Source organism: Protopterus annectens, chromosome 15.part0, assembly GCF_019279795.1.
Source record: "Protopterus annectens isolate FY-2018-M chromosome 15.part0, PAN1.0, whole genome shotgun sequence".
NCBI lineage: Eukaryota > Metazoa > Chordata > Ceratodontiformes > Protopteridae > Protopterus > Protopterus annectens.
Genome location: NC_056749.1, coordinates 771,799,555 through 771,811,233, shown reverse-complemented (window position 1 = coordinate 771,811,233; position 11,679 = coordinate 771,799,555). Strand labels below are relative to the sequence as shown.

General features: G+C 41.9%; 1 protein-coding gene across 1 annotated transcript in view; it reads left to right on the top strand.

The window, feature by feature from the left end:
• The first annotated feature begins 1,919 nt into the window (after positions 1 to 1,919).
• Positions 1,920 to 11,679, top strand: part of LOC122790050 (E3 ubiquitin-protein ligase TRIM71-like) — a 140,919-nt gene continuing 131,159 nt past the window's right edge. Inside the window, exon 1 of the mRNA XM_044057617.1 lies at positions 1,920 to 2,375. Coding sequence (XP_043913552.1) covers positions 2,112 to 2,375 — 264 coding nt within the window. The 5' untranslated portion in view covers positions 1,920 to 2,111. The remainder of the gene's footprint in view (positions 2,376 to 11,679) is intronic.

Here is an 11,679-nt window from a genome sequence, read left to right as displayed (position 1 = left end):
ATCAGGTGGGCAATGTAGAAGGTTTTTCTGACCACTTTAGCAATGTGTGTCAAAAGAAAGGCCACTGTCAACCTGGGTCCCCAGGTCCCTGATAACCTCTTCTGTGCTTAGTGGATTGCTACCTATATGGTAGCTTGGGGTTACCTTGTTTTTCCCGAAGGGTATGACTATACATTTTTTGGCATTTAACTTCAGACCATGGCTCTGGCATCAGTTATCAGTTTCCGTGAGACCCCTCTGAAGGATATCTGTGTCCGATGTACTTTCCACTATGGCTCCCAGTTTGCAGTCATCTGCAAACTTTGTCAGCCATAGTCCTCCTATGTTAGCCTGTACTTCTGAGAAGTAGATGCCGAACAACAGGGGGCCAAGGACTGGGCCCTGTGGGACACCACTTGTGACCGGCTTGGAGTCTGACATGGCGCCAGCTACTCTAACCCTGTGGGTTCTGTCCTTTAGCCAGTTTGCAACCCATCTTGTGACATATGGGTTTACATTTAAGCTGGTAAGTTTCTCTATAATACCCGAGTGGGGTATTGTGTCGAAAGCTTTTGCAAGGTCAAGGTAGGCTGTATGGACTGCCTTTCCCTCATCAATGGCCTTGGTGACTGTTTCAAAGAAGTCGACCAAGTTCAAAAGGCATGATCTGCCCTTGACAAAGCCAAACTGGGTCGGGTCCAATGTCTGCAAGTCCCCTATGTCTTTGTTTATGAGTTCCATTATGATCCTCTCCATAGCTTTGCAGACCAGGCTTGTTAAGCTTATGGGGCGGTAATTACCAGGGTCCGTAGAGGCACCGCCTTTGTGGAGGGGGACCACAGTTGCCGTACGCCACTCCTTGGGCATGTATCCTGTGGTTAGGCTAAGATTAAACAGCTGCCTTATGTGCGGGTTTAGTTCCTCATTGAGTTCGTGTAGCACACAGCCGGGGGCACCATCCGGTCCCATTGATGCTGTGTTTTTAGCTTTAGAGAGAGCAGCTTTCACCTGCGCATTGGAGATGTCTGGGAGGCTGCTCTCCGCTGGGATAGTTATCTCTCCTTCTGGGGGGGGGGGAGGGGGGTGAAGTTTGCACTGAACTTGTCTGCCAGTATGTTGGCAATGTCTGTGGGTTCAGTGATTTTTGTATCATTTTGGACTAATTCTGAGCATATCTGGGAGTTTCCACACAGGTTTCTAACATAGCTGAAGAAGGCCTTATGATTGTCTTTTGAATCTATGGCAATTTTTCTCTCAAAGTTGGCCTTGGATGATTTTATGAGTGCTCGTATTTTTTTACTAATAATGATCAAAAGTGTCTTCTCTTTTATGGATTTTGCTCTATCATGTAACAGCTTTCTCCTCTTATTGTAAAGTTTGTTTATGGCTGGGGTCCACCAGACTGGACGTTTGCCCTTGGTGGAAAGAGTCTTGGTTTTATTAGGGATTGCCTGATCCATGCAGTCCTGGAGGTGTTCGTAGAAGGCATTTGTAAGGGCTTCCACAGCTTGGGTTGTGGTTTCCACTGGCTGGGGGGGGGCCTTGAAGGATACCACACCAGTCTTGATTAGTGTGACGTTTGCTTTAGAGAAGCAATTGTATTCATTTTTCAGGACACGGTTTATTCTACCCATTGACTGGAGCTAATGGATGTGCCACACATACCTCCCAACTGAGTCCAGATTTGTGCCTGATATTTTTGCTATGTTCCCCATTAATTTTTCTTTGACAAATCACTGATGTGGTGTAAGTACTGAAGTAAAAAAATAGTGACGTGCATTTGAGTTCCAGACTTCGTATCCTTCAGAAAAATGTATAGTACCGTACACCTTATCATTCTAGCAACTTCCTAAGTTTATAAGAGCAGTATTTACAACGTGCCCCTATTTGGGGGCATTTGTCCGGATTTCTGCACTAAGAGGGTGCGAGGAGGACGCTTAACCATCATTCACGTTCCGCTCGTTGAGCTGGTTTTTCCCTTGCAACCAGCACGAGGCGGGCACACGAGTCGTGACGCAGCGCGCGTGGGGACTGTTCTCGGGTGCGGGCGCTCTGTGGGTATTGTTACTGGGTTGCACAGTGGCGTGAGGCAGAGAGCGAGACGTACTTGTTGGTAGTTGCAGAGTTACTTGATGGCGTCGCCTCTTGGGGAGCAGGGGTGCTGCACTCCTTCGCATTGTGACGGAGTTGTGGCCCCCGAATTGCTGTTAGAAGAGGAGGAACAGGGAGCCACAGCTATGGCTGGGGAGCGGGACACGTTGTCGCCCATGCAAGGCTCACCAGCGAATACTTCAGCATGGGGTGACTTTCTTCACCGCGGGCCCCAGAAGCCGGGTCCCCCGGGGCTACCTCCCCCTCCGGACACGCAACGCTTTTGCTGTGGCCGTCGTACTCGGGTAAGGTCCTAATGTACTTTGGGCTTGATCGGTGACCTCGCTGGTGTGCACTCGATGCAGAACTCTCAACTGCCCAGATTTTTTGCAGAATGTCCTGATTTTTGTTTCATATTTTTGGTATTTCCTCAAATTCTGGCAAATCATTGGGATCATCTGAGGATTCGGGTCACTAAATAATGACGAACATTTCAGTTCAGACTTCACATCCCTCGGAAAAATGCATGTTAACACAAATATTGTTAGTCCAAGTTTTTAAGAGCAATATTTAAAATCGCAGGGCCTTGCTTTGTTTATTGTATTTATTTCACATTTGTTGACCGGGCTAGTCCAGCTGGATACATATCCATTTTCAGCAGAGGCCCGGGGAGAAAAGCTCCACCAGAGTACAAAACACTATTTGATTTTAATGAAACAAAACTATAAAATAAATTCAAGGTTAACAAAATGGAAGTAGTATATACAATTAAGCTATTTTATGCAAAAAAGAACATATTGAAGTAAACAGTTGGGTAAAGTAAGTAAGATGTACAATACAGGAACACACTACATTTTGTCAAGCTTTTTTCAACTGGGAGGTACGCCATGTTGTTAGGGTTGCCATCTTTTCAGATGGCCAAAGTGGGCCAATGTTGGTACAAAGATCAGATTTTACAGGCCGACACATACCCACGGTCAGTACAAAGGATAGAACTTAACTTTTTTGCCTAAATAAAAGCTTATTCTTGTAGCATATTAATTGCTTAGTCTGTTTCTTATAACATTTAGCTATTTAACATAAAATATAGGAAATTTGTCCTAAAATCTCAGGACATTTGCCATTTTTACAATTTTTTGTCAGGACACAAGTGCCCATAGAGGGACTGTCCCTCGCCAAGTGGGACCGGTGGTAACCCCACAGTAAGAACATGCATTGTATTTCTGATGGCGCTTGTTTCATTCTGGGGAGAAGTAGAGACGAACCCCACTGTGGTCCCTACATCGGTGAGAGCTTTGTGCAACGTTAAGTTGGCGAGTTAAAAGACTCGCCCTCGTTTCCACGGTGGGTGCGGCAGTAAATGGGCCTGAGCCGTTAAAAGACTCGCCCTCGTTTCCACGGTGGGTGGGTGGAGAAATGCCCGCGAAAGTTCATATTCTAAGCTGTTTGAAGTGCTTCATCTTTGAACTTGAGGGCAGCGAGGCACCTTGCTCAGGGTCAAATGGTAGAAACGCTTGTAGCAAAGGATCCTGGTTTTCAGAGAATTGCCCCTTGCATCTAGGTGCACATTATTGTTGCCGGAATCTAGACATGAGTTTTGTGCTTCCTTTTATAGAAATCATTGAGTAGTCAAAACCTCGGCATTGGTAGCTGGCTTTTCCCTCTCTTTCTTCTGTAGACTTGCAGTGGCTATCTCCTTGCCTTGTAATTGGTCTTTGTTGCTCCCTATGTACGGCCTTTCAGTAGGAACTTTGTTCTACTTTGCTTCTGGTGGTATGTGATCTGGCGTGGAGAAGGTTTTCAGATGCAGAGCTTAGACTGCTTTATATATGGAGTCTGTTCCTTATGCTAGTATTGCCACCTTTTCAGATACCTAAAGTGGAATTTTTTTTGTAGAAACCTGAGATTCTGCAGATTAAAATATACCCACACCCACTGTAAAGTACAGAACTTTTTTTGCCCAAATAAAAGCTTATTATTGCAGTATTTGAGTTGTTTATGCTATTTTATACAGCATTTAGGTGTTTTTGAGACAAACTAAATGTTTTATGCCAATATTAAAGAAACCTTAGAAAATATTTTTGCCTTAAAATCTCAGGACATTTGCCATTTTTTTTAAAATCCCCCCCCCCCCCCCCCCAGGGAACACAACTGCCCAAACAGGGTCGGGGTAGTCCTGTGGGCCAAGGGCAAAGAAGTCTTAACTGCAATCAGCCATCTATGCTGTGTATGGGTTTCCTTTGTGGAAGTAGCCCACCATGCTCAATGTTTTGCAGAAAAACTAAGTTTCCATTGCTAGGTATGATTGTCCCTCCTCCAGATGGTGTAAAGTTTTAGGCGATTGTGAGATATAATGAAATTCTAAGAGTCACAAACATAAATAGCCATCGTTTTGTTACCCCTTGACCTAATCAAGCTCTCAGTAAGGGTTTATGCTGATAACATGCTTGCATAAAGGTCCAAGTCATCCATTCAGTTATAAAAACCCAACTATACCCGTCCCAAAATGTCTGGCTGATACATTAATTCTTACTACTACAAGCCAATGAACGAAATTCTGCCCCCCCCCTCCCCCGCTAACAAATCATTGACTCCAACAATGTACCACTTTGAGATAGCATCATTCTTCCAATATGTAGATTTTTTTTTTTTTAATACCAAAGCCTTAAACTTTCAGTTTCATATTGAAAGTGTGGGATGATGGTGGTCCTTCTGTGTCAGCAGCTTCTCTGGCTCCTGATGTACGTGTTGTGTTTTTCTGTCTGTGATCCTTTGGATGGACCATTCGGTCGTGCCGAATGTGCAGTCGACTGCAGCTGTGGTGTTCGTGGTGTCCTTGTTGCTTTTTTTTTTTTTGGGGAAGGGCTGTCAGAATGATCTTGAAGCTTGGACCTTCAGTGTTGAGTTGAGCAAGGTGCAGAATATAGAAGGTGGAGGTCAGACTCTTGTCTGCTGGGTTCAGTTTGTAAAGAATTGGAGTTGGATTTGTTGGATCAGAGGAACCTAGATTAGATTTGGAAGCTGATGATGTGAGTTGGCGATGGTGTGGATGAGGAGGATTTAGGGAGGATCTTAGGACTGGTTGTGGCAGTTCGGGCTTTTGGGTAGTGGTGGTTGTGTCAAATCCACACTTTCTCTTTTCTCTCATATTTCATGCCCTCACTAAGCATGGTTGTTACAAATGGTACCCCTTGACAAACAGGAACTTGTTGTAATCTCTGTCCGTTGTTTTTTTTTTTTTTTTTCACAACAAACAGAATGTATATATGTAAATATTGCTGATTTGAATTTACTGTTTCATTTCTCAGTAAATACTACTAGTATAACCATGTTTACAGAATGTATATATGTAAATATTGCTGATTTGAATTTACTGTTTCATTTCTCAGTAAATACTACTAGTATAACCATGTTTACAGAATGTATATATGTAAATATTGCTGATTTGAATTTACTGTTTCATTTCTCAGTAAATACTACTAGTATAACCATGTTTACAGAATGTATATATGTAAATATTGCTGATTTGAATTTACTGTTTCATTTCTCAGTAAATACTACTAGTATAACCATGTTTACAGAATGTATATATGTAAATATTGCTGATTTGAATTTACTGTTTAATTTCTCAGTAAATACTATTAGTATAACCATGTTTTTACACTCTGTATAATATCATTCTTGTTATTTGTTGTTTTAATTACGTGCAGCTTTTCTCCCCGGGCCCCCGCTGTAAATGGACCTCGTCCAGTCAGACTATCCTGGTTAACAAATGTAAAATAAATAAATGTAGGTGGCAGAAGTCTATTTTTTTTTTTTGCCTGACAGTTTTTGTTTTGGAATTGGACTTGGGTAAACTCTACACTAAAGACCGTGCTATGTGCATTTGCAGACCAGTTTAAGAGAGTGGGACAAATATTTGCCAAATCTGCTGTTTGCTTACAGAGACATACCCCAGGAATCCACAAGTTTTTCAACCTTTGAGTTGCTGTATGAGCGTAGGGTGAGGGGACCCTTAGATTTGATTAGTGATGAATGGGAGGGTGAGTGTGAATCCTACAAGGAGTCTGTTGTGGCATATGTCCTAAACCTCAGGACAAGGCTCAGGGAGCTCATGGGCTTGGCCCAGGAGGACCTGGCAGGAGCCCAAGAGCAGAAAAAGGTGTGGTATGACAGAAATGCTTGAGCCAGAGAGCAAGCTGTGGGGCAGCAGTTAATGGCTCTCATTCTTGTCAGACACTACAAGCTGCAGGCAGCTTGGGAGGGACCCCACAAGGTGGTAAGGATGGTCAGTGATGTTGACTACATGGTAGAACTACTAGGCAGGGGGCAGGGGCACAAACTGTACCATGTTAACATGGTGAAACCTTACCATGATAGGAGGCCTTTGCGCTGAGTATTTGCGGTGGATGGCAGTAGGCGTCTGAGGGGGATCTGGTGGCTGATGTCCTCAGTGAGGTTCAGACTGACACCTCCATGGAAGGGCTAGCAATGTCCCAGCAGCTATCCATAACCCAGGTTTGAGAAATCCGAGCAGTGTTACAGGAGTTTGGGGACAAGTCCACTGGGAAACCTGGGTGCATCCACCTGGTGCAGTACCATGTGGATACAGGACCCAAAGGCCTATCAAGCAGGCCCCTTACAGGGTGCCTGAGAGAATCAGACAGACTCTGAGGGAGGAGTTACAGGAAATGTTGGAACTGGGGTAATCCAGGAGTCCAACAGTCCCTGAGCCTCCACAGTGGTGCTGGTACCAAAGAAGGATGGCAGCACCAGGCTCTGTGTGGACTACAGGAAACAAAATAGTCACACGCAGTCAGATGCTTACCCCATGGCCTAGACCAGATGACACCTTGGAGCAGCTGGGTAGGGCTAAGTATCTGACCATGGGTTTATGGTATGTGTCCTTGACTCCCACGGCTAGAGAGAGGTCAGCCTTTTTGATTCCTTTCGGATTATACAAGTGCCTTTTGGGATAAAAAAAGCCCTGGCGACCTTCCAGAGGCTGGTAGATTGTATCCCCGCGGGGGATTACGCCATTGCTTACCTGGATGATGCTGCTATCTCCAGCCATTGGTCTGTGGTGTCCGAGGGGACCAGACCGGGACTTGACTTGTTGCTAAAGTTGGAGAGGGTGATGGTGTTCATGCAGTGGATTGCTGTAGTCTGTGGGATCGTGCATGGTTGATGGTTGCTTATGTACCTTGTGTTGGCTCTGTCACTGTTGTTGCTGTTACATTTGCGCGGTTTTTGTTTCTTGTGTTGCTGTGCTTTCTGTTTGGACATGAGCTTGGTGAAATGCAATTTCATTCAGCTGTGCATTTGTGTATGGTCTGAATGATAAAGTTGCTTTTGACATTTTATTTATTTTTTTTTATACTTTTTGACTTTTTAAAAAAGTTAGAGCAAAATTAAACACATTTATTCTTTATTTGGGCCTGGAAAGATTTATATTTTTATACAGGTGGTAGATTTGCCATAGGCAAAAGTATTTTATTTTACCAACTTGTGTATGGTGTATCCTTAACTGCATCTGGCAGGGAGAGAAGTAATGCATAACTCTCAACCTCTAGTGCAAGAAATCTGGACAAAGCCCAACAAAATGGGGGAACATAGGCCCAAAAATATTTCTCTTGTAAACTTAAAGTTGCTAGAGTAACAGGGTTTTTCAGTATACATTTTTGAAGGATTTGAAGTCTTAGACTCAAATGTATGTCATTGTTTAGTGACTTCAACTTCAGATCATCCCAGTGATTTGTCAGAAAACCCCAAAATTTGAGGAATGGGTTAAAAATATGAGCCAAAAATCTAGGTGTTCCGTGAAAATGTGTACATTTGAGAGGTATGATGTAACCTCCTTATAAAATTTCTAGGTTTGTCATCTTAGCTTCCTATAATGGGTACTTCTACAAAAAACAGTGATTGACAGATGTGAAACAATTTTCTGTATTGTCATGCCATAAGATAACCTTTAACCTTACAGCACAGCATCAAGCTCTTCTAACAAAATTAATCTGCAGCAGTCACAGTTTCTGTATTCTAGGCCCGTAGCTGTGTGAAGCATGGCCCGCTGTACCCTGTTCAACCACTACTGGATACCACTACTGGATATTTTGTGACAACATTAGTACAGATTCTTGACCCTTTTAACAGTAAAACTGTAAAACGTTTCAGATCGGTGTGACCAGGTTTTTATTTCATTGCCAAATTGCACCGAGTAGTTAAGCTTGTACAGCACTGAGCGCACAGTTCAAATGTTTCACCTGTCACAGTATTTCTTAATGTAGGTGACATGCATATTCACATGACGGATGTAATAACTGTATCCATTACATATGTATTGCATTTTATTTCTACTTGATGCACAATTTGTCCATCTGTGAATAGTGCCCATAAGAACTTTGCCAGAATTTGCCACAGCTTGTTTATCAAGTGCCACATAGATGACATTAGTAGTACCCTGTGGTGGTACACACTACCATTAGAGATGAGAGCCCCAAATGGTTTTAGCTTGCAAGCCCTTGTGCCTACTTACAAATGTAGGGGTGTGGTTTGCTGTTCATAGAGTGTTCTCACCGTGCCAAAGCTTACAGCTGTTTGTGTCTGAATGTTAAGCGCATAATGTTTGAACACTGCAGGGATAGCAGTAACCGTTTTTGTAAAAGTGCTGTTTCATATTCGTGTCATCTTAACAGCACTTATCCATTACAGATGACTGAAGCAACACAGATGTAAACATCTTTTGCTGCTGTGGTAGGAGGTCGCATATCCAGTGCTTCTGACTTGGATACATGGGTTGGCTGTGGAGGTCAGTTGTGTTTGTTTCTCACACTGCCAAGGTTGGGAACTTAATGTCACTGTGCTTTGGCCGCTAGAACATAGGTTAATTAGGGACGGGTACTTGAAATCCTCATTGTTTGCCTTCATGCGAATTTTGTTTGGGGGAGGGGTGAGTAACTCGGGCTTGTTTTATGGCAATTTTTTATTCTTCTGGTGTGTGTATATTGCTCAATATGGGTTTCTTTGTGTAGGGTGGGATGGTACTTATGAGATGTTAATTAAGTGGTGCCAGTGAAATGTCAGTGTGCATCATAATTAATATGCACCTTTTATTAAGTTAATTGTCATGTCTGGAAAGATTTATGTAATTTTAATGTTGAGATATAAGGCGGAGTTGTGTAGGACCATGGCTCAGTAATGCATATATTCGCTACTTTAGAAAGAATGGCTGGTCATGTGATATGCTAGTGAAGTAGTTGTGAAGATTGTGTTACACTCTGAGGTTATTGATTTGTTGGGCATGTTATTTAATATTTGCGATGTATCTATATAGAGATGTAATGTGAACTGTGGTTCTTGTAGACGTTTTATTGGACTGAGTGTGTTAGAACTGTTGGATGACATTTGTTTTTTATTAAGTAGAAAGTATAGGATCAAAGGACATATTGACAATATGAGAGTCGTAATGTATAGGATCAAAGGACATATTGACAATATGAGAGTCGTAATGTATAGGATCAAAGGACATATTGACAATATGAGAGTCGTAATGTCTTCTGAATTGTGTGGTCGTATTTTAGCAGTGAGTACAGTTATCAGTACCTTTGAAATTGCAGTGAGTACCTAGTATTACTTGCATCTAGGATTTTTTTTGGGGGGTGGGGGTGGGAGGTGCTTGCCAGATGATGCATGTCTTCTATTGTTCATGCTTTTGGGAAGGGGTGATAACTGATTAATAAGGTATTTAAGCCTTGGGATTCTAGCAGAGTCTGAGTCATTTGCTGTGTCACTGGGGGGGGGGGGGGGGGTTGCTCGATCCTGTAGCTTGTAAATGTGTTGGGGGGTGTTGACCAGCTGCGAGTCGTGTGCTTTACAGACAGAAACTTCATAGGGTGGTAACAGGTGCCAAGAGAGGAGTTGGTGATGGCCTATACTTTTAATCTTGTTACAGGTAGCCAAATTAAAAGTAATTATGTAGTCAACTGGTACAGGAACTTTGTTTAAAAATGCAGTTTATAGCCATTCAGCCTTTTCACATAAATGTTTTGAGAGAAAAGCTGAGCAGCTCTGGAAATGTGTACAATACCTGTCTAAGCATGCCGCTTTAAACTGTGTCTTAGCAGTGGTAACGCTGTTAGAAGCATCGGTCTGCATAATACTGGGAAGCAGAAGTAACAGCAAACTGCTAAGTACAGTGTGAGGCACACTGTTTCACAATATGGCCAGAAGTGTGTGGCTGTGAAAACAGTTTTGTGAAATATTAATATAAATGTAAACCAGGACTTGTGCAGTTTTTATCTGTAAGCTGACACATAATTGATATTTTTCTTTGACAAGTTTTGCATTTAGATTTGGCTGTACAGCTGTTGTGATTCATCTGCGAGGTACCTTTAATGTAGCTGCAGGTCTCTCTGGCATAATCGGTAGTGACTCCTTGTAAAGATGTGTTACTTTTATTTTTAAAATGTGCATGTATGTATGTTTTTATTTTTTTGCATCAGTTAATTTTGTTTAGATTTGTGTAGTTTCTGGACAGCATAGTGTATTTTGCATATCTAGCCTCCCTCTATAAATACAGTGAGGCATTAAGACAAAAATCAGTAAAGGTAATGCCCATAAAAATAGAAACACTCTTGTCAAATTTAAGTAGGCGACTGCTTTTTGGAGGAAGCTTATGACTGGTTTGCTATTCCCCCACATAGGAAAACAAAAGGGAGAGATGTGTGTTGTGCACAGTACTTGTAGTGACATCAAACGATCTAAGATACTGTAGCCTAAAACAGACATTTGTCTGCATTTATATTTGGCTTTGCAGTTTCTTGTTATCAGACTGTCATGTGTCATTGAAACATGAAATTTTGTTGCATCAATTGTTAGTGAAAGTTTTTGTTTCCTTTGATAATTACACAGCTCCTCCATTCAGATGGCTATAACAGAAACGTCGAAAATGAACAACTACTACACATTCTTGTAATTTTCTAGTAGTCACTTCTTGGCAGCTGCCTTTATAGGTAATTTTGGTGAGGTTATGCCATTCTGAAACACCTGTTACATTTGACTTCCATTTCTGTCATGAACTCTTGAATAGCAGATTTGTGGGCCTGGCTGGTAAGGTAGCAATCAGAGTAGAAATGGTACCGTTACGTCCTACTTTAAACAGTAGCTCAGGAGTACGATGTCTGTCCAGGCTGGAATACTGTGACCAGTTTAAAACCTGCTCTTGAATTGAAAAAAATATATATACTTTAATTTTTGTCCATATGCATAATTTTATGTTAAGGTAGGAACCAAGGTGAATTGCTTTTTGGCTATGTATGTAGTATTTATACTTTAATTGAATAAAGAGGTAAATTCAGTGTTTTATTTAAATAGCTGCTATGTCCAGTGTTTTTTAATCATTGAGAAATATCTTGTCTTGAAAGCTTTGTGTTCTTAGGTTTTGTTAAAACTTGGTGGTTTGGTGTGCCTCTTATTTTTTAGTTGTCATCACAGGAGTACTTTTGGGAAACTATGGAGATGTATTTTGGTTGGCAGTATGTTTCTCTTTTGCGTACTGTCCTGTTTTTGTAAGGTGAGACTTCATTAATCTCACTAGGATTCATTGTTGTT